The following is a 21,721-nucleotide window of genomic DNA, read 5'->3' as shown; positions in this document are numbered from 1 at the left end:
CGCTAAACCAGGACAGTAAATGCTAGAAAAGCTGCGCGGGTTAAAATAGAAACGCTCCGTCACGAGGAAGTAAGTCTCAATAATAGATAAAATAGTAAATGAAATGAATTAGAGATCCATCCCAAAGATGGACTTGTAGATAAATTACCATAAAGTTTGTTTTTACCTGCTGCCATTTATATTGTATTTATTTTATACTGTTAGGAATCGGCTCAGTGGAGGAAACAGCTGACGGATGTTAAATAGTCGCTGTGTTCCACGTGTTGGATCCACGTGTACGACATGTTTTCAGAATTTTGGTTTCTGTTCTCGTGACGTCCCTGATGCTAGTGTCTCTGTTTAGGGAAGAAAAACTTTCCTGAATACCGAACAAGGTTTTTCATACTTTATTTAGCTTTTTTCCCCACTACAAAAAATTAAATGGTCAAAATGAGCTTTTTCCTCAGTGTCTCCCACAGGATGTGCAGAGACTATGGTGGGGGTAAAATAAATTACATGAGTCCATGTCCTTTTAATGGACACGTGTAATATGTTCTCTACTTTCTGTGAATATAATCCAATTAATCTTATTTCCATCCTATATAGACAGACGTCTTATTTTGAAAACCCAGACGTTGTCACATGTGTTTCCTCCTCGTCGCGCTGAATCCATCCAGTCCGACCCGGTTTGATAAATAATGTTGTAACATGAAGACTTCACAGCCTCTCTTCATACTAAAGAGACAAACTGACAGGATAAAGTCTCTAACCTGCCTGTCAGCTCGCTCTGGGCCGCTTCACTTACCGTAAAGGCTGGAATACGTGCGCACTCTGAATGTAGGTGCGGCTAGCTTCATCTCCTTCTCACAGAGGAGAGACAGAAACACTCACAGCGGGTCTTTTCAGCCACAGATGGAGCGGATGTGCTGGGAGACAGAGCGGCGTCTGCAAACGGCTCGGACACGTTAAAATGCTTCCACACTGCCGACAACGTGACTGTTCGTTAACATTTATTCTGCCTTTTGACTCATTAGGCCGAACACCAAAAGTGCTTTATTTGCTATTTTCAGCGGATAGTTTTGTTTTGACGAGTCCCCGCAGACGCCTCAGTAGCACAGAGACTCCTTTCACTTTAGCCTTGAAGGGGTGGATGAGCGAGGAGGAAGGTCTGTGGCGAAGGGGATGAAATGAGAACCGGTGGACTGAATGGATACCCGGCCCTACCCGTCAGCTGAACCTCTGTCTTCGTCCTGTGTAACTTCCTGTTTGACCGCAGCATTATATCGTCACAGCATGTAACTGTAATCAATGTGATCATCGTGTAAAGCTTTATTTTAAAGTATTAAAGGATTCAGCTGAAAACCACAGGATTCTCTCTGCCCTGAACTCAGTCTGTCAGGTGGTTCTTCCATAAGGCAGCTTTATTCGTAGACTCGATGCAGAAGTTTAAACTGGCCAACCAGCTCCAGACATCAGACTCCATGTGCAGTGGGAGGTCTCAGAGGTGAGCTGGTTCAGGTACAAGGTCAGAAATGTACGGCAAGCCACCGGGTTCAGAGGGCTCGCTGGAGAAACCTCGCAGCGTACTGCTCTGTCCTGCACTACCAGACGGTGACGCTGAAGCTTTACCGCCGTGTTTCACGCGCACGCCTGCCGAACCCGGGGGCCGGCCGTAGAAAGGGAGTTTGTTGACTGAGCAGGCTGGAGGAGGCTGTGCCTGAGAAGACGGCCGCAGGGGAAAGAAACCACATATTTAAAAATGCTCTCTTTCATTTCTGCTCAGTGTTGCATTGTGGGAAAATAGAACCTCTACGTAGGGCTGGGCGATGCGGCCGAAAATGTTATCAGCATAAAAAACTTCACTGGATATCGATAATTATCAGGATAAATGTCGAATTAAAACCCAGAACAAACTGTTGGCGCCAAACAGGATCAGCGATCATCTGAACGTTAAACCATAAAATCTGTGCCGATTCAAATTAAATCAAACATTTAGTGAACATTTGTTTTATTGTGGTTATAATGATCATTATTGTTTTAATGCCCAGCCCTGCCTCCTCAAGGACTCCTGGAAACTTTTCAAGGTCCTCAAGGAACCCCAAGAATCTAACAAGACAGTTCTAAACTTTATTAATGTCAGTAATAATAAATGAATATTAAACAGCAGCTGAAGGGTTAATTATCACAGCTGACGACAACACGCAGACTGAGTTCCTGTTTCAGCTCGATGGAGACAAACCAAGTACATGTACGACTCTGATGTACTTGAGTATTTCCACTTTACATAACTTTCTACGTGTCGGATATTTTTACTGCAGCAAATTTAATTGTTAACATGAGTTACTTTGATAAACGAAGTATTATCAGTAATACATATCTAAATAATATATAGTGATGAATGGATTACTGGACAATAACCATGATTTGCAGTACTTTTACTTTTTAATTTCTTTATGATTATTGTTGTTCACCAACATACGGAGCTGAATCCCTTGGATGTAAACTGTGTGTGTGATTCTCTAATTAAGACTACATGTCATGTCCACATTTTTACTGAATATTCACTACAAGCAGTGATGACTTTTATATTAGGGCACTTTTTTCTTTCATTTCATGCAGAAAAATCTAACAGTTCTATAAAAAAATTCTAATTCAGGACCAGAATTTGCTGTTTTTGTGCTGTTGGATTTGCTAAATGTCAATGTTGAACACTAGAAAATATGTTCTTGTATATTATTTCACCATTATCTTTTTCCAGACAGTCATTAAAACACGAGAAAGGTAGTTTAAAAACGGTTTTACTCATGAATATACATTGTCTTTTACTTTGTGTGTGTCCAAGAAATCTTTGTCAACTGTGTTACGTGTGATTTTTGTGTCATAAATTTTTAATAAATTGTTTGTTATAATCAACGTTTCCAGAAAGGGAAGTCTTACAAAAGGATGTTTGAATAACTTGAAATTCAGTGTAATGAGGATTTCTGTAGAAATAAAATTCATCCTTGATGATGGCGTCCCACAGGATCTCCGTCATCCAGCTCAAAATTCATGTTTTAATAACTTAGACGACCTTAAAGGTCCCGGGGAATAGACTCAAGAACTTTCAAAATCAATGTGTAGTACTTCATATTTGTCTGCAACACAGTTGACAAAATAATGAATCCAACGTGTATTTTCATTTAAAAATTTAAAAAGTAATTCGAGCTTAAGGTTGGAAACTAATGAATGTTGAAAAAAAGGAGGTATATTATGGAAACAACTAGATTAATTAGCAATAACACACTGAAATTTAGCTTTTTGTTGATATGAACTGTACCCCTAATTAGAGAACCACCCCTGTACTTGTACTGTACTTGTGTACATTTACTCATCTGGCAGACTTGCATTTACAGAGGAACATAAACAACTCAAAGACATGACGCCTGGAGGAGCCGGGCATCGAACCAGCGAGCTTCCGAGTGGACGACCGCTGCAAAACGTAAACCTGATTCTGATTCCAGTAATAAAATATATGTTATACTGCACAACGAGTACTTTTTCTGTCGGTACTTGATGCTAATACTTTTGTATTTTTCCTGAAGTAGAGATTCTGAGTGCAGGACTTGAGTCAGAGTATTTACATCATGTGGTACTTTTACTTTGCAGTACAGCTGGGAGTTCTCCCTGCGTCCTGCGTGTCCTCCGGACCAGCAGGGGGCGCTGTGCGCTCCGCTCCCCGCGGAACTCCGTGTGCGCCTCGCGTCAGTTGAGTCCGCAGAAAGCAGTAAAATGTGCGCCGTGCAGCTGCTGCGGGTGTCGGTCCACGAGCGGATCAGCGCCGCCGCTGAAGACGTTCTGCTGCGGGTGGAAACGGGAGAAGAACCGGCGGAAGTCCCGGCGCTGAGAGCGCTGCTCACCGAGCGGCTCGCGGCGGCCGCGGAGGAGATCGTCGGTGTGTTCGAGGAAACCGTGGCGGAGTACGAAGCCAGAGCTGAGCGGGCAGAGCGGGAGGTCTGCCGCCAGAGGAGGCTGCTGGAGGCCGTGCTGAAGCCCGAAGTCCGGCTGCACAGAGCAGGTCAGTCCCGGAGGAAACCCCGGACATGCTAACTTGTAGCGTCACAGGGCGGCTGTGCTTCCGGTCCTCGCCGGCAGGAACCTGCTGCAACAGGTAGTTTGTGTCGGAACGTCACACCTGGCAGGTGATGTCGGCACCTGAATCCGAGCTAAGCTAAGCTAAGCTAGCCGTCGTCAGCCCTGCATGGGGAGTGTTAGCATTAGCGTTAGCCTGCTAACAACATTTATAAAGTTTTTATGTGAAGTATTTTCACTGAAGGAAGGAGTACTGCAGTAAAAGTACTAATACCACAGTAAAAACATCCTGTTACATGTAAAAGTCCTGCAGTAAAAGTATGTTAACCTGTACCTGATGTATTTGATCACTGAGTAATACACAGATAATCTCTCAGTAAAGTATTTCTGTCAGGAGCGACTTTGAACCTGGAGGGGGGGTCAGGATATATTTTGTTAAATAAAGCACTTAAATAGTTGTATTATTTTTCTCTATTCCTTTTAATATTATTATATAACTTGCATTGTTTATTCCATATTTAGATATTTCTGCATCTATTGTCCGTCTGCGTTCAGCACCTCATCACCAAAACAAATTCCTCGTATGTGTCAAACACTGATTAAATGCTCACTTCTAATCACTTTAGACAGAATGTCTTTCTCAGTGTGGCTCAAAGAGTCTTTGTAGTGACAGAAGCTGGAGAGGGGAGATCATGAAAACTCAGGTGCAGTTTAATATAACTTGAACAAAACCGACTACATGCAATAAAAACCATGAAGCAGCTGCTAGTTAATGTAGCTCGTACTCCTGTGACCTCTGACCTCTTCCTCTTAAATACTGCAGGACGCTCGTCTCTGTGTGAACATTTTGACTACTTTCTAATAGTTTATGGACACGTAGCAGAGACGCATGATCACCTGGCACAAGTTTTTAAGGTCACAGACGGAGGCTAAAAAGTGTTTGTCCCTGGTCAGTCGGCCCTCCAGTCAAAGCATCCGTCGGCCCCTCTGGGTCTTTAGAGACCTTTATTCCTGCATTCTTGAGAATTTTTTGCAAGTAGAGACCATAACTAAATAAACCTTTTAAAATATATTTTCAAACGTAGAAACATCCCTCTAACACCCCTAAAGTAAAGAACTCACTTCAGCTGAGCCCCTGAGTAGATAACTAAATAATCCAGATCATCATCAGTCTGACCACAAACTGCTGCTTTGACCTCGTCTCTGCTGTCTGTCTCATGGTCACCATGTCAGCGCTGCTGCTCCTGGCCAGTTGCAGGTAGAGAACTTAAAATCTTTACTCAAGAAAAAGTACAATTACTCCCATAAAAAGGAAAAAATGACAAAGCTACTCATGTATAAATATAATAATATATTTTATCTGCTGTTCAGGTTTGAAACAGCTGCAACATGGTTCTTTCTAGGCAATGAAATTTGCTTTGCTGCCTGATTATCTTTAGTTATTTCTGTTTAATAATTATTTTCCTCTTTAAATCTCCATGAATGTGTTGATAAGATCACTTTAAAATATCAGCTTTCTGCCCGGCCGACTGTTGTTGCCTGTATCTTTTATTAGGGAGATGTAGCCGACCAAACCGCTTGCTTTGCAGCAGCAATCTGATTATTCCTGAAGCATCTAAATAATCTTCACAACACAAAGAATGATTGTGGCAGCAACACGGAGCAGCTCGTTGTTGAAGATACAGAGGAAGCTGTGCGTCATGCGTAAAACCCAACAGGATGTTTTATCCACCATATTTTCTCTCTGTGCATCTCAAAAATAAATAACAGCTGGTAGCTGCTGAGTGAAAGATTCGTTTCACCGGCGACCTTCTGTTCACAGTAACCAGTGTAAAAAAACAGGCTAATATCCATCAGAAGAAAGCGATGCTCTCTTCAACAACAGGATACTGTTAATATATCAGAATCAATCTAGTGATGTTACCGTGTGAAGTTTACGTTTTCTCTGCAGAGACTAAAGACGCTTTCAACGTGCCGTTAATGGAAAGTGAAAGTATTTATTTGCCGGCTTGTTAAAGAGCGACGCCGGCTGTTTTCCAACAGGCCAGCAGTGGATTTCATTAGAACAATAAAGCCTTAAACTGAAAAGGTATCTGCCTGATTTTCTAAATGTTTGCGTCTGTCCAGCTCCTTCATCTCTGTGATAAACGCCCGTCTCTGTACCACAGAGGAGACCTGCGCTCTTCTGCGTAACACAGCCTGGCTGACGGCTCATTGGGTGAACGAAGCCTATAGCAGATCACAGACTGGAGAAGGTATGAATGGAAAATGTAGCGAACTTAAAAGTAAATTACTGGCCCACAGAAAATACTGGAGTAAAGAGTAAAAGTAGGCTACAGTTTTAAAAAATTACTTTTTAATTTTGCTAAATGATTTTCCTTGTAACACGTCACTACCCCCCCGCTGCTGTCTGCAGGTACGAGAGGAACAGCACAAAATAAACACAATATTCAGGCTCATTTTTTCTCCCTTAACTTTTCACCACCGCATTCGCCTTCTGACGCATGTTTTCTGTAGGCTACATGACTGCGGCGCATTACGGCTGCGGCGCGTTGCGGCTGATGGCAGCTGACAGCCGATACGTCCACCAGACGCGGCCGCCGCTCCGCAGAGAATATGTCTGCAGTCTATTTTTGACAGAAGCCGCGTCGAGCTGCTCAGGCGGCGGCGGCGGATAGAAGCAGCCCGTCTTCATCCGTCCTCGGCAGGTGGAAGGTCAGGGTAGGTGGTTTTCATTCTTCCTGTTTGCACTGATCTATTTTTTTATTTATTTTTGGGAGTGAAATGCTCCGTTACGGACGTACACACAGATTTACTGATTTACTTACCAAATCATACTTTAACATGAGGAGCAGTGAAGGCCATTTAAAAAGTACTACTTGGGGTACTTAGTAGAGTAAATGTGACATTTTTCTTCTTCTACGACTCCTCCTTTACCTGAGGAAGACCAGCTGTGATGTCCAATCCCAGAGGTGGAAAGAGTACAAAAATATTCTACTTAAGTAAAAGTACTAATACTTTGAACTTTTACTTAAGTCAAGTAAAAAGTTACTTAGTTACTTTTTAACCTCCTAAAAGAACTTGTTTATACTTTAATATCTTATTTATACTTTAATTGAATTAAATCACAGTTTTCTGTGATTCGATAAGGGAACAAAGCCGTGTGACGCTTTCAGTTTTAGTTTGTTTGACAGATACTTTTCCAAAATCAGTGGTGAAAAAAGAGATTTCATGTTATGAGAGTTTTTATTTCATTAGGAAACTGATTAGACTGGCAGGAAACACTGACCTGTACATGAAGTCATGTCCCTATTTACATTCAGACCGGTGGTCGTTTTAATGGGACTTCATGAGCGTTGGTATAATAAATAACTAGTTAGCAGCAGGTTGCTGACCGACACTGCACCGATGTCTGTTTGGAGCAAAGCGTCGTACCAAACTATGAAAACTTATTTTTAACCACCAATGGAAGCACTAGTGTTGTAGTCAAGACTGGCCAAACCGAGACCAAGACTTTTAGGGGCCGAGACAAAGACCAGTTTCCCACATTATGACAGAATAAAATGTGGAACGAGATCAGATTGATCTGAAAGATCCACATTCCCATTAAAACACCCACATACAAACAGTAAGAGCTGAAATCAACGTCAGCATCTTTATTCAACGCTCCTTTTCCACGCTGAGCATCGCGGGGAGTCATTAACAGGAACAACACGTTTAATCAGGGTTATTGGTTGTGGGCAAAGCAATATGTTTTCCGTCCAGTCAAAGTTTGGATGACAAAAGCACTTTATTGATGTTTCCAAAGTTCTGGTCTTGAAATAAAACCCAGAGTCCTCAATGACCGAGACAAGACGGAGTACAAATGCGGTCCAGTCCGAGACAAAGACCTTCAAAAAGTGGTCTTAAGTCCGGTCTCGAGTGCTACAACACTAGGAAGCACTGACCTGTACATCAGGGGTCCTCAGCTACATTTGGTCTGAGCAGACACTGCAGGGGCCCGACTTTCTAAAATAATTGCCATATTACTGATTACAGTTTTTCTCACTGGCTTTTTCTGTTTCTCAGATCAGAACAGAAATTCTCAAAACTATTTGTTCAACCTCCACATCATAAAAGCATTTTCTTTTGAACTAACTGCAAATGCTTTGACACACTGATGCAAGTGATTCTGCCGTTTCCTACATTATCAGTTGCTTCGGTCATGCTGGTTCTGGTTCTCTGTTGAATAGTCTTACTGCCCGAAGCATCGAGGCATAACTGCGTTGTACAAGTCACTACATGCAAAATGGTTCAACATGTTGTCATAATCTGTCAAGCACATTTTCTCTGCAGTCTATCAGACTATTTTTTATTTTTTTGTAAATGTTCTGAATTGCTCTCAGGTGAATCTTGACTTTCACTAATGAAGGGCAGCGTGTGATCAACCAGTGATGAAGCCTGCTTCTTGTATACAAACACTCCTGGATGGGGGCCAAAGTGCTTCAATAGCCGGTCAGAAGACCGTAGTCAGCGTAGATTACACTTTGTTTGTAAATTCTTGTTGACTTAATAATAAACTGTCATTATAGATTTGAATCTGTTTGTGTTTTATTTCGCATATTAATATAACATGCATGACCGCGCTGCAGGTCAGCGACACCGGCCTCCGCGTGCCTCCCACTTTCCACGCGGACTAGCGCTACCAACAGATCTACTGCGCATGTGTGGAACGGGTCCACCAAGCTGACTGCTGAAGGTAGTATAAACAGAAGTAGTTGGCGTCCGCGGGGTCCGCATCCGTGTCCACGTGCGCTCCTGAGTATAATGGAGGTTTAAGTCAGCTGCTAGCCAAAAAGCTAAAGTAATAACGAGGGAGAGAGGCGTTCTTTCCACAGCTGGAAGCCGTCAGGCCGAACTTAGCTGTGTCACACTCAGAGGTGCAAAGAACGTGGTCTTCGTAAACGATGTGAGACCAGCAAAAAGCTTTCAACCGCAAACAATTTTGTATTGAAGCATCTGCTAAGAAATGTGAAACTTGGCTTGTAGAAAGAAACTCCGGCAGCTAACGTTACCGCCAGTGAAGCATCCACTCGGCAGGAGGGAGTGGCGTTAATCAACGTTTTGTTTTTTGGAATACTGAATACTTCTCTTATAAACACGTGCAAAACAGTGACATTAGTTCAAAAGTCAGTTTGTTTTTTACTCTCAGACAGTGGCGTTAAACATTATATGCTTCTTAATAATCACATTTATTGCTGCTGTTATAAAGACATGATCACTTTAAACAGTCGGGAGAGACTTGTTTTGTTTTTTCTATTTCAGCCAGTGACATTAAGAAATGTTATGTAGTGTAAAAATCATCGCGGGGGTCCTGCTTTGTTTTTATTAGTTTTAAATAGCCGATATGATCCAGCGTCCTCTGGCCTGAGAGGCTGCAGTGACTCCTCAGGTTCATTATTGTTCCAGTAAAGTGGATTCATTTCTAAAACGCGCTGCAGGTTTCCGTCACTTTTAAGGACGGGGTGAAAGTAATTGTAACAGAACGAGTAATGTGACTGTTTACTTTTAATACCCAGTAATAAGTAAAGTAATGTTATTACTTTTTAAATGGGTAATAAGTAAAAAGTAAGTCATCACAATTTCTGAGTAATTTGCCAACACTGCTGCTGGATATGTCGTATAAACTGATGCGCCGCGAGGACAGAGCGCTGCTTTCTGCCCCCTGGTTGCATCTCGGTGGCGACGCTGCACAGAAACCCGTCCGTAGACGGAGCACAACACAGTGTTACAGTCTCTGACAATGGAAGAACAACAAGCCAATGAATGAGCAGGAGCAGTAAGGCTACGTGGTGGAAGGGTAGAAGAGGCCAACCTGATGAAACAAGGGCCACAATTGTGCACCATGTTCTCAATCATGGCCTCCCAATGGCTGAGGCTGGTCGAAGGGTGCAGCCAAATGTTGGGAGAACAACCGTGTCTTCAGTCATTCAGACGTCTCGTAGACAGAACAGGTATGTAACCCAACAATACACACTGTACTGCAATATTGCATACTCACTGTATCAGAATCAGAAATACGTTATTGATCCCCAAAGGGAAATTCTGTAAAATGCTTCATTTGACAGTATACAGTAAATACTACTTCATACACATACATCGTGTACAGTATATTGTAGCACACAAACACATGCAGTATATATACAGTGATATATTTTTGAATATCTTACTCAATCTTGTGTTTTGCATACCGTTTTTCCCCGTATAGGACTGCAGGACGACCGCACGGGGGTGGCAGAGGGCCCCTTTTCAACAGGAGGAGGCTATGTGCACCATGGTCATAGAAAATAATGCCGTTAGACTAAGGGAGATACAAAATGCCTTTATAGAAGACGACAATATATTTAACATCTGATCTGTTAGCAGCTCAACTATTGACGGGGTGAAAAAACATCAGATGAGCAAGAAACGTTTGTACCATTTGAAAGGAATGGTGACAGAGTGAAGGAGCTGCGGTACCAGTATGTACAGGTAAAAGATCTACGCACATACAGTAACTGTACTTTACAGTAAACAACATTGTATGTATGTGTGTATATATATCTATTACAGTAAGTGTACACATGTAATTAAGAAAACTCATTCTGTGTCTTCTGGGATGAAGCCTATAATGGAACTGGAATCAAGTGATCCTCCTGTCAACCTCCGATACCTGGACGAGGCTGGCTTCAACCTGGCTGAAGGTCGAAATGTCATCAGCCAAAGAGCCGCTGTAGATGTGCCGGGCCAAAGGGGAGGGAACCTCACTCTGTGTGCTGCTATTTCAGATCATGGTGTGCTAACTCGTCTTCCCATTGTAGGGCCATACGACACGCAGCATGTCCTCACCTTCTCACCCTGTACAGAAATGGTACTACGAGTCTACTCGCTTAATTATCAAGGAATGCACGAAATACTGACATTTTGAAATGTGTGTTTCTCAACTTGAACAAAGTTAAACAATAACAAGGAAAACGGATGTAAAACAGAACAAAGGGAGCGTGTTGCTCTGCAGAGGAGGCGGCTGGAAGCAGCAAATATTGGCTCACCGGCTCAGTATATATCTGTCTGATGTCTCCATCCACAACCTGGAGGAGGAACTGTACACGAGTGAGTTAAATAAAGAGTATAATGTTTAGTTAGTTTACCGTTAATACAATATACAAACAGTAATATATTAAATACTCTGTTCATTATAATTTCATATAGTCTCTTTTTTGCCACTAGTTGAACATTAAATCCAGTTCCAGCTGTTTCATTTCTGTGGGTTGTTTTTATCCATTAAATCCTTCTGCAGGAAAAAGGCTCTCCATCGGTCTCTAATTTGTTAATGCTCAGTACTAACTGGTCAATAATCATGTTGTCATATTTCCATATTAAAGCGAAAAAGAGCTTATTTATGAGCCAATATTTAGATTTTGAAAATTATTTGGATAGCAGACCCCTTTCCTGTACAAACTACACCCCGAACAGGCTGGTCTGGATGTGGAATACCTTTTCCTAAATGGATAATATTAATGAAATAGATTACTGTCTGAACAACTGAACATGTAAGCAATTGCACACCAATAAATATTTGCTGCAGGATGGTGTAACTTTTTCAGCCATCTGTAAACAGAGAGCGAGAATAAGCATGTGTAATTTACCTTACACATAATCTGCTGTAATAACTACTTTCAAAGTAGCGTATTCACATCTAGTTTATCTCTTTACCAGCACTCTTTAATAATATTCAAAGCTACAAGAAACCATTTCTCAACCACCATCCCTGACACAATGACCCAGAGGAAACGCTGCTGTTGAAGGCATCTAATACTACGTGACTGTCTACAACTTTGAGATTTCACACTAACGTTTCACATTTAAAGCAGGAGCTAGATAACTTTGTTTGGCAGGAAGCCGTGTCAGATTGTTGTCTCACGTTTATCTACATGTCCGCTCTGGTTTAATCATTTCAGATATATTTAGAATACGTCAGAAACTAAATTTTAACGGCTGTGACTGTGATTACTGTGCACACCTGATCTTCTTGTGGTTTACAGTGCTTTTAATGGAAATGGTGACACAGCTCTAGAGAGCCTGCTGTCTGTCGGATATATAACATTGCATTGTCTAATACATATTTATATATTTCTACATTTATTTATCTCAACTATATGTTTGTCTACGTGTAGCACCTTATCAAAGCAAATTCCTGGTATGTGTAAAACACTACTTGGCAATAAAGCTCCTGCTGATTCTGACTTTAACAAGTTACTCTACAGAAACACTTAGAAGTCCAGTGTGTAACATTCAGGAGGATCTACTGACAGAAATGCAATATAAGATCCATAACTATGGTGTGTAAAGACCTTACATAATTAACCGTTATGTTTTTATTACCTTAGAATGAGACATTTATATCTCCATAACTACGGGCAACCCCTTCCATGGACGTCACCGCGTTGCATCGTCATGTTTCTACAGTAGCTGAAAACGGACAAACAGCGCTACAGAGCGCATTTCATTACTACGTTCTTCTTGTTCTACTTCTGGTAGAATTCAGGGAGTGCGGACACTCATCACTGTGTTGAATACGTACGTTAGAAGAAGTAATAATGTACTGCAGGGGTCGGCAAATACGTTTTTCATCAGAGCAATATTTTCAACCATTAGATGGTGGATGAGAATATAAGCTGTAATATTGACTTGCATCAACATGTGGTACAGTTAGCTATGTTGGTAAGATGCAGAACTTGCAATCCAAGTGCTGAGTGTTCAATCCCACCTCAAGGTTTCTCAGATCACGGCATGTGCTGCACTGTCTTTGTTTGGGTGTTTGATCCGCATCCATCAACCTACGGACGCTTTTTCATTTCCCCAGTATCTCCAGGCCGAGGACATTTAGAGGAATCATATTAGCTGACAGTTCCTTCAGAGGTGTGTCAAGCAGCTACAGACTCTTTTAATGTCGTTCAGAATTTTTCAAAGCTCAGTTCAACTTCAAATACTGCATTACAGTAAACAAGCTTCATGCGCTTTTATTTTGTAGGCAAAACCACTAAAGAGGAAGTGATTATGTGAGCTGTTGTCATGACTGAGATCTATTTCAGCACTGCTATCAAAGTGTTTAGTTATTTATATTTTTTGCTGCTATCAAAGCACCATAATCTGGTAGCGGGCAAGATATTGTTGTTGGCGGGCAGTTTTGGCGAGAATGAATGTGTTTCCCTTGTCAGTGTTTGTCTAAACTTTATCTAATGTGTTGTTTATAATGGACTGTGGTGCAGAGACAGTGACAGTGTTTCACAATCTTGGCTCACATTTTCCATATTAACTGTCAGTGTCCAAGTCACAGTAACATATGGTTTTACTGAATAATTAAATAAATATTATTTCTTAATAAATCTACCTAAAGAAACCTCATTTCTTGACTGGCTACTCTCTGCTGTCTCAGAAGAGACACCTTTTGTGCTGTGTCAGCCACCGTAGCTGTCCTACGCTCTTTGAAAGGTTAGGGGGCACTGGTAGACTGGACAGATGGTTGCAATTCACAGCCCTCACCACTAGATGCCACTAAATCTTGCACACTGAACCTTTAAAGCTGAAGTAAGGCTTGAAATTGGTTGTCATGCACAGGACCACACTTGCTGGGCCAATCCGTTTAACTCCAAAACACAAATGGGTTAAGGGAAGAGATGTCCCAGTTCGACCCCTTCCCAAAGCGGACTATAGTAATGATACCACAATTTAACATAATGTCTCTGTGTCTGTTTTTCAGAGTGTCCTGCAGACGTCCAAGAAGAGGAACACGAGTGGAGCCCCAGTCTGGACCAGGAGGACCCAGAGCCCACGCAGATTAAAGAGAAGTGGAGCCCCAGTCTGGACCAGGAGGACCCAGAGCCCACGCAGATTAAAGAGAAGTGGAGCCCCAGTCTGGACCAGGAGGACCCAGAGCCCACGCATATTAAAGAAAAGTGGAGCCCCAGTCTGGACCAGGAGGACCCAGAGCCCACGCATATTAAAGAGAAGTGGAGCCCCAGTCTGGACCAGGATGACCCAGAGCCTCCACAGATTAAAGAGGAACAGGAGGATCTCTGGACCAGTCAGGAGGGAGAGCAGCTTCCAGGGCTGGAGGAGGCTGATATCACCAAGTTCCTATTCACTCCCGTCCCTGTGAAGAGTGAAGAAGATGATGAAGAGAAACCTCAGTCCTCACAGCTTCATCAGAGCCAGACTGAACAGATGGAAACAGAAGCTGATGGAGAGGACTGTGGAGGACCAGAACCAGCAAGGAACTCTGATCCAGATCAACTTTTACAACCTAAGACTGATGATAAGACTTCCGACTTTTCTGTAGCTGAAATTGAAGTCAGCTGTGATGACTGGGAGGAGACCAGGGAACCTCAGTCAGGTCCAAACTCTAATGAAGACCCTGTTACTGATGCGAGATGTAATTCTCCTGACAAACCGTTTAGCTGCTCTGAGTGTGGGAAAAGATTTACAAGAAAGGGATTTCTGGAGACACACATGAGAACACACACGGGGGAGAAACCGTTCAGCTGCTCAGTGTGTGGAAAGAAATACACAAAGAAGGGGTATCTGATCCAGCACATGGCGGTCCACAGAGGGGAGAGACGGCACAGCTGCAGCATCTGTAACAAAAGACTTGTTTGGCACTCGGGGGTCGAATGCCATAAGTGTGTTGGTGGGATTTCACAGCTTCTTCTCGCCTCTTCACCTGCGAGCGGTGGAAGACGTAATGCTGGTGGTCAATCCCTGAGCTTCTCAGAGTGTGACAAGAGACTCTGCTACAGTCATAATTTGAAGAATGACTCAGGAACTCATGCAGAGGAAAATCTGTTCAGCTGCTCAGTTTGTGGTAGAAAGTTTACACAAAGGGGATATCTGATCCAACACATGGCGCGCCACACGGGGAAGATCCGATTCCGCTGCTGTGTTTGTGACAAAAAATTTGCTTGGCGTCATGAACTCAAAAGCCACAAGTGTGCTGGTGATTCCTCACAGCTTCAGCAGACCGAGAACAGAAGCTCAGCTGAACAGGTGCAAACAGGAGGCGACGGAGGGGGTTCGGATTCAGATGACCAGACTTCAGACTCTTCTGAACCCGAGACTGAAGTCAGAGACGATGGTTTGAAGGAGACCAGAGGGCCTGAGTCAGGTTTAAACGCAGAGACACGTGACGAAGTCCCTGTAAGTGATGCAGGAAGCAGCACTGGCAAGAAATCCTTTATCTGTTCTGAGTGTGGAAAAACATTCTGCGGTGAGGACAATCTGAAAGTCCACATGAGAACTCATGCAGGAGAGAAACCGTTCAGCTGCTCATTCTGTGAGAAAGGCTTTACACAAAAAGGATATCTCTCCAACCACATGGCCGTCCACACAGAGGAGAAACGCTTCCTGTACTGTGTTTGTGGCAAAAGATTCGCTTGGCGTTATAATCTCAAAAACCACAAGTGTGCTGGCGAGTCCTCACAGCTTCATCCCGGTCACACCGAGCGGAACCGAGAGGCCGAGCCTCCGGCCGGCAGCTCCGGCACTAAACTTCAGACTGAGGTGAGTGCAGATGAGACCAGGGACTCTCAGTCAGGTTTAAACTCTCTCAGGAAGAAGGACGTCCTCGAAGGTGATCCAGGAAGTGATCCTGCAGAGAGACCGTTCAGCTGCTCGCAGTGCGGTAAAAGATTTCGCCGCAAGAAAAATCTTCAAGAACACATGCGGATTCATACGGGAGAAAAGCCGTACGGTTGTTCAGTGTGTATGAAGTACTTCTCATGCAGCGGGTCGCTTCGGAAACACCTGAGAATCCACACAGGAGAGAAACCGTTCAGCTGCTCGGTGTGCGGGAACCGGTTTACTGAAAGTGGACATCTGAAGGTGCACATGAGAACTCACACAGGAGAGAAACCGTTCAGCTGCTCAGTCTGTGGGAAGAGTTTTACCTGGAGGCAAAGCTTTAATAATCACATGAAGTATCATTGAGACACGAGCAGTTTGGTGATACATACTCTACATACTGTACATACATACATATATATTTATATATGCATTGTTGGCAGTTTCTGTCTGAATGGAAAGGGACTTTGTTGGACGTCAGAGGATCCAAGAAGCACTTTCAGTTTAAGCGTGAGACCTTCAGGGTCTCAGAAACGTACTGAAGCAGCGTCTTCATCCAGATGTTCACGGCGCCATCACAAACACATGTATGACCCTGGTTGTTGTGGCCTGATGGGTCAATGTCACGTGACTCAGCAGCAGATCAACAGTGTTTTCGCTCCCTGCCACAGTTTACAGTCATGTTAAACAGAAAAGAACCAGGTGGGAACGTCTGAATAAAAACCCAGCAGGTGGAACAAATCTGTAAATCCAAAAATAAAATCTTCCACGTTGATTCACTCACAGCGGACTAAAAGCAGCAGGATAGCTGCCGTGCTGTCATCAACTCAGTTCTACATTCCCAGTTAATGTACAGACCCTTTCACAGTTTGGTGGATACGTTTTCCTCTGTGCCTGTTTAGTAGATGATGATTCTTATTCTGTGCTTTATTTTGCTCTTCCAGGATCACGTTGTGTCGCTCAGCATGACACTAACAGGAAAGAAGATGATCAGCTTAAAGAGGCCCTATTCTGCTCATTGTCAGGTTCACACTTTGATTTAGGGGTTGTACCAGAACAGGTTGTGTTGAACACTCTGTTTTAGCTACCGAGTGAAGCATCTCATCCGCTTCTAGCTCTATAGCCACGTTTCCACCAAAAGGACCCGGATCTCTTCTAAAGGAACTAAAAGTAACAGATCAGTAACCACGATCCATGAGCAAAATGTAGACGTGGAATATAATGAGAAGCTGTAGGCTTTGGGTTGGGTAGTACTTTCCAAAAGTACCAGTACCTTGGGGGGGGGGGGGTGATGCTGCAGATCAGCTGGAAATGTTTTAATAAGCTTCCAAACTGTTGCTTTCTCTGTGCACGAGTTATTTTATGAACGTGATGGATTTATCCAGTTTGTTATTATATTTACATTTATTCATTTAGCTGCCGCTTTTATCCAAAGCGACTTACAGCTGCTCTACATGTCAGAGGTCGCACGCCTCTGGAGCAGCGAGGGTTAAGTGTCCTGCTCAGGGACACAATGCTGGATGGGTCACAGTGGGGAGTTGAAACCGGGTCTCTCTCCCATCACCAGCCCATATCAAATTTGTAACAAACTTTATCGGGTCTCTCTCCGTTACAGCTCCCACACAAAAAGCTGCTTTAATGGTCAAGCATAGCCTGTAGTTTTCATTATATTCCAGTCAAATCTGCCTGATCTTCACAGGTCTTTAGACCGCGGTGGAGACGCACACAACAGAGGGCCGAAAGAACCTTTTAGTTCCTTGAAAAGAGATCTGGGGACTAAAAAGTCCCGAGTCATTTTGATCGAAACGAGGCTTTAGGTTTCTGAAGTAATGGCTGGACTACAATCCACCTGTGTTCAGTTCAGGAGCAGAGTGTTCTGTGGGAGATGGGAACTCCCTTTGGGCTGGACAAGCCTATTACATGCAGAAAAAAGATTTATAACACACTAAAGGAGAGGGGGAAAGCCCAACAGCAGAATATGACCTCTTCAGGGTCGGTTTGTGGCTCTGTGGATCCTTTGTTGAATGGAAACAAACTTTTTTACTTTACATCCAATATTTCCTCATGTCTGTATACTTTAATAACTGAATTAAACCACAGGGATGAAACTGAAGAGTTCCTCTGTTGTTTCTTTTGGGGGAGGACCCACGTAGGCTCGGTGCATTTCAAGCAGCCGTGTGAAGGAAGTAGCTCGTCACTCTTTGTGAACCGACCAATTACAGCCTGGATGGGACATTGACGCTGGGGACGGGTCCGATTCAGAACGCCCCAAATTTACTAGATCAGTGGCGTTGTTAGCCCTGGGTTTTTTGAAAAGCCCCGGATCTCTGAAGGATTTTTAAAAAACAAACAGCAAAAGGCAGAAAATTTAACTTTAAACTTTACTCGCTTCACTAACGTTATCTGAGAGAGAGATTATTGTTATTATTTATTCTCCTGCACATTAGGGAGAATAAGATGATCCTGCTGTAGCTGTGAGCTGCACTTTATCAGAGGCGCTGACATGAACCTGTGTGGATTTGTGGTGAGGTTGATCACCTGATAGGCAGAGGAGCCATTATACATATTTCATTTCAAAATCTATGTCTGGTCCCCCCCTCTTTCCAAATGTAAAGTTTTATTTGCATTGCCTTTCTGGCTCAGGCGATTTCAGAGCTGGCCCATAGGAGGCGGTTTATTTAGAGGCCAGTCAATCACTTCACATCAGTCGTGGACAAAATGTAGCCGATAAAAATGTTGAGTGAGAAGAAAAGAAGTTGCTGGAGGCCGGAGCAGCTTCTTCTTTTGTGCTGCTGTTTCTTCTAGCTGACGGCAGCAGTGATGGGTCCATCTAATGTAGGACTACTCTTAATTTTGCTACATTTTCCATTCATACCTTTTTATAACTTCAGCAGTCTGTAATCTGCATTTTGCTTCATTAACCAAAATGAGCTGTGATCCAGGCTGCGTGCAGTCACACAGTAAACCGCTGGTCCGGCGCTCGTCACAGTCACAGAGCTGGTAGATGCAAACATTTAGAAAATCAGGCAAACATCTTTTCAGTTTAAGGCTTTATGTTCTACTAATACAACTGAAACCATGGACCTGCAGCCTGCGTCCCACTTTAACAAGCTGGCAAGTGAAAAACTTTCACTTTCTATTAATGGTGCATTAAAAGCGTCTCTGCAGAGCAAATGAAGACTTCACACTGTAACATCTGTCAGATGATCACTGCACTGACTGAGATATATTAAAAGTGTCCTGTTGCTGATCACAGCGTCGCTTTGGACATCAGTCCGTTTCTTTTCTTTAATACACATCGGTTACTATGTGTTTTATAGCGATGTCAGTGAGTCCATAAACAGAAGGTTGCCAGTGAATCGAATCTTTCACTCAGCAGCTACCAGCTGTTATTTATTTTTGAGATGCACAGAGAGAAAATATGGTGGCTAAAACATCCTGTTGGGTTTTACGCATGACGCACAGCTTCCTCTGTATCTTCAACAACGAGCTGCTCCGTGTTGCTGCCACAATCATTCTTTGTGTTGTGAAGATTATTTAGATGCTTCAGGAATAATCAGATTGTTTTTGGCAGCCTGTGCTGCTGCAAAGCAAGCGGTCAGGTTGGCTACATCTCCATAATAAAAGATACAGGTAAAAAAAGTTGGCTGGGCAGCAAAAGTGATATTTTAAAGTGATCTTATAAACACCTTCGTGGAGATTTAAAAAGGAAAATAATTGTAGAAATAGCTAAATTACAGATAATCAGCTTCTTTACTGCATTTGCAGGAATATTTTAATGGACTGCTTAAAAAAATAAACTCATCAAGTTGCCTAGTCTGGACATTTTTACTCTGATAGCCATCTTGAACTTTCCTGTGATCCTGCACAACAAAACATCCCCACACTAGCATGGATAGTATCAGTGCAACGGGTTGCAGAATCCGTGCTATGGATCTCGTCCACACAGAGCGGAATGATTTCAAAGTTTATGATGATTTATCCTGTTTGACCTCAAAATATCCTTTATGCTGGAAATGTCAAAGAACCCAGTTAGATTCTGAATGTGCAGAACTTTGAACATGAGCAGAAAACTTGCTGAAACACAGGAGCTATTAAAGTCCAAGAGTTTCTGACTGAAATGATTTAATGTATTATTGATGAGGTATAAAGGTGCCACATGCACATTTAAAGAGGTTACCTCAATCAGTCACACCTGCCTGTGTGTTGATTCAGCAGTGATGATATTAAAAGTTGATCTACAGGAGAAACATATCTGAAAGCTGAGAGCTGCTCTGCATTATATTCTGTTAGTTTTAGATTTTAAATTGTTTAATAAAACATTTATTAAACCAGAAAAACTCTTTTCCCAAGAGTGTCCTGGCCGAGGCAGGCGGTAGCACAACTGCACATTTAAGATGGGAATAAATGATCAGTTACAAGGTCATAAAATATCAAAATGTTGTTAAATATTCACCACAATTCAGCAACAAGGACGAACAAACGAGTCATCAGTCATAATAAGACACATGACCGCAACATCAAAATGAGACAGTTAATAGTGTTGTTCTGAGTTTAGAGTAGAGGATGTTTCCTGTCGCTTTACTGGATATGATTGGCTACTATATGTCGTTTTTCCATCACCAGTACCAGCTCGACTCTACTCGGCCCTGCTCCGTTTTCCATTGCAGATAGAACCCAGAGATAGTACGTAGCTGGTCGTCATAGTGACGCCACAAACACGTAATGTTCAGTGCGACACACACACCAGCGATCCACACAGCTTTCTCTTTTTTAAGTTAAAACGTTTGAACCTTCCTCAGAATGTAAAGACAGATAAGCGGTATGAAAAGCTTCCAGCTGTGTTTTCCTCTGCCGTTGTTGCTGCAGCGGTCTGTGTGACGGCGGGAGCAGAGGGCTCTGTGAGCGGGCGGCTGGCCGGCCTCGCCAGCTCCTCCCGCGGGTCGCAGCAGGCTTCAACCCGCCGCCACAACTCCGGAAATATTCAAGCATGTTTTTGTTCCCCCATCACTTCTCGTAAAACTGTCAATATCCGAAATCTACACAGCTGATTTCACCTCAAGACTTCTCAGAAGTGGATTTAGTGATGAAATAACGTGTGAAAACTGTAAAATATAAAACTTCCTGTTGCCTCTGTCTGGTGCAGCAATGATGATGCAGTGAATAGTGACGATTCTCTCTGACCAATCAGCAGTCTGTCGTGTTTTCAGGTTACATTTTAGTTCGCTTGGAACCTCGATGGAGGTGATACGAAAAAAAGTACCTGGCAGCAGGAACAACATTTCCACAGTGGAAAACCAAACAGAGGCGAGTGGAGCTGGTACCGTGCGGTGGAGAAGGGGCTGTAGTTACAGATGTGATGAAGGAGCAGTAAATATTCAGAGAAGAAGAAGCAGCAGGTGGCGCTGTGCACGTAAACACGTTGGTTTGAGAGCCGCTATGAATCTAGAGAAGAAGAAGAAGGAGCTGCACCGAAAGTGCAACGTGAACATGTACTGTAAGGAGATGGGGAGCATGTTGAAATACTATATTATACCATCTTTATTTAAGATATCAGGGGCGGCGTATTCTGAGAGATGATATTGATTTTCATTTTGATATTGATCAGCCACTGTCTCGACGGCGTGTGACAACAGCAAGGCTGCACAGATTTATGGGCGTGGAAACAGACCACGCTTGTGCAGAACCACTAAGTAGTGCATCTCAATAGGCAGCATGAATCTACAGAACACCGGCTCTTTGCTCTGTAACGCTGATCAGCTGCTGGATCCCACGTTCGTCTGAGTTCGAATCCTGTATAAAATCAAATAGTCGTCTTAGAGGGCTGAATGGTTTTTGGGTGCGGCTGTGGCTCAGGAGGTAGAGACCTGAGTTGTTTAACTCATCTAGACATAAATATCAGGAAATAAGAGCTGAAATTCTGAACTCTTGTCTCATCTTTTGATCTTAAACCCAAATGTCATCAGTGAACAACAAAAACAAAGGAACTTGCCTTCCTGTTCAAAGACTTTGGGAGGGGAGTTTTGTAACAACACATTTT

General features: G+C 42.9%; 1 protein-coding gene across 1 annotated transcript; it reads left to right on the top strand.

Moving 5' to 3' along the window:
• Positions 1 to 669: 669 nt before the first annotated feature.
• On the top strand, positions 670 to 17,795 carry LOC119906891 (zinc finger protein 420-like). Its single transcript, XM_038724330.1, has 3 exons — positions 670 to 3,457; positions 3,625 to 4,033; positions 13,826 to 17,795. The coding sequence occupies exons 1-3, from the start codon at positions 3,395 to 3,397 to the stop codon at positions 16,045 to 16,047; spliced, it is 2,694 nt and encodes an 897-aa protein (XP_038580258.1). The 5' UTR covers positions 670 to 3,394; the 3' UTR covers positions 16,048 to 17,795.
• The last annotated feature ends 3,926 nt before the right edge of the window (positions 17,796 to 21,721 follow it).

The sequence above is a fragment of the Micropterus salmoides genome, unplaced genomic scaffold (genome assembly GCF_014851395.1).
Source record: "Micropterus salmoides isolate LMB-PRFRI ecotype aquatic unplaced genomic scaffold, ASM1485139v1 Ms_hic_scaffold_17, whole genome shotgun sequence".
Taxonomy (NCBI): Eukaryota; Metazoa; Chordata; class Actinopteri; order Centrarchiformes; family Centrarchidae; genus Micropterus; species Micropterus salmoides.
The sequence above is the reverse complement of the archived record's forward strand: the minus strand, read 5'-3'. Positions and strand labels throughout refer to the sequence as shown.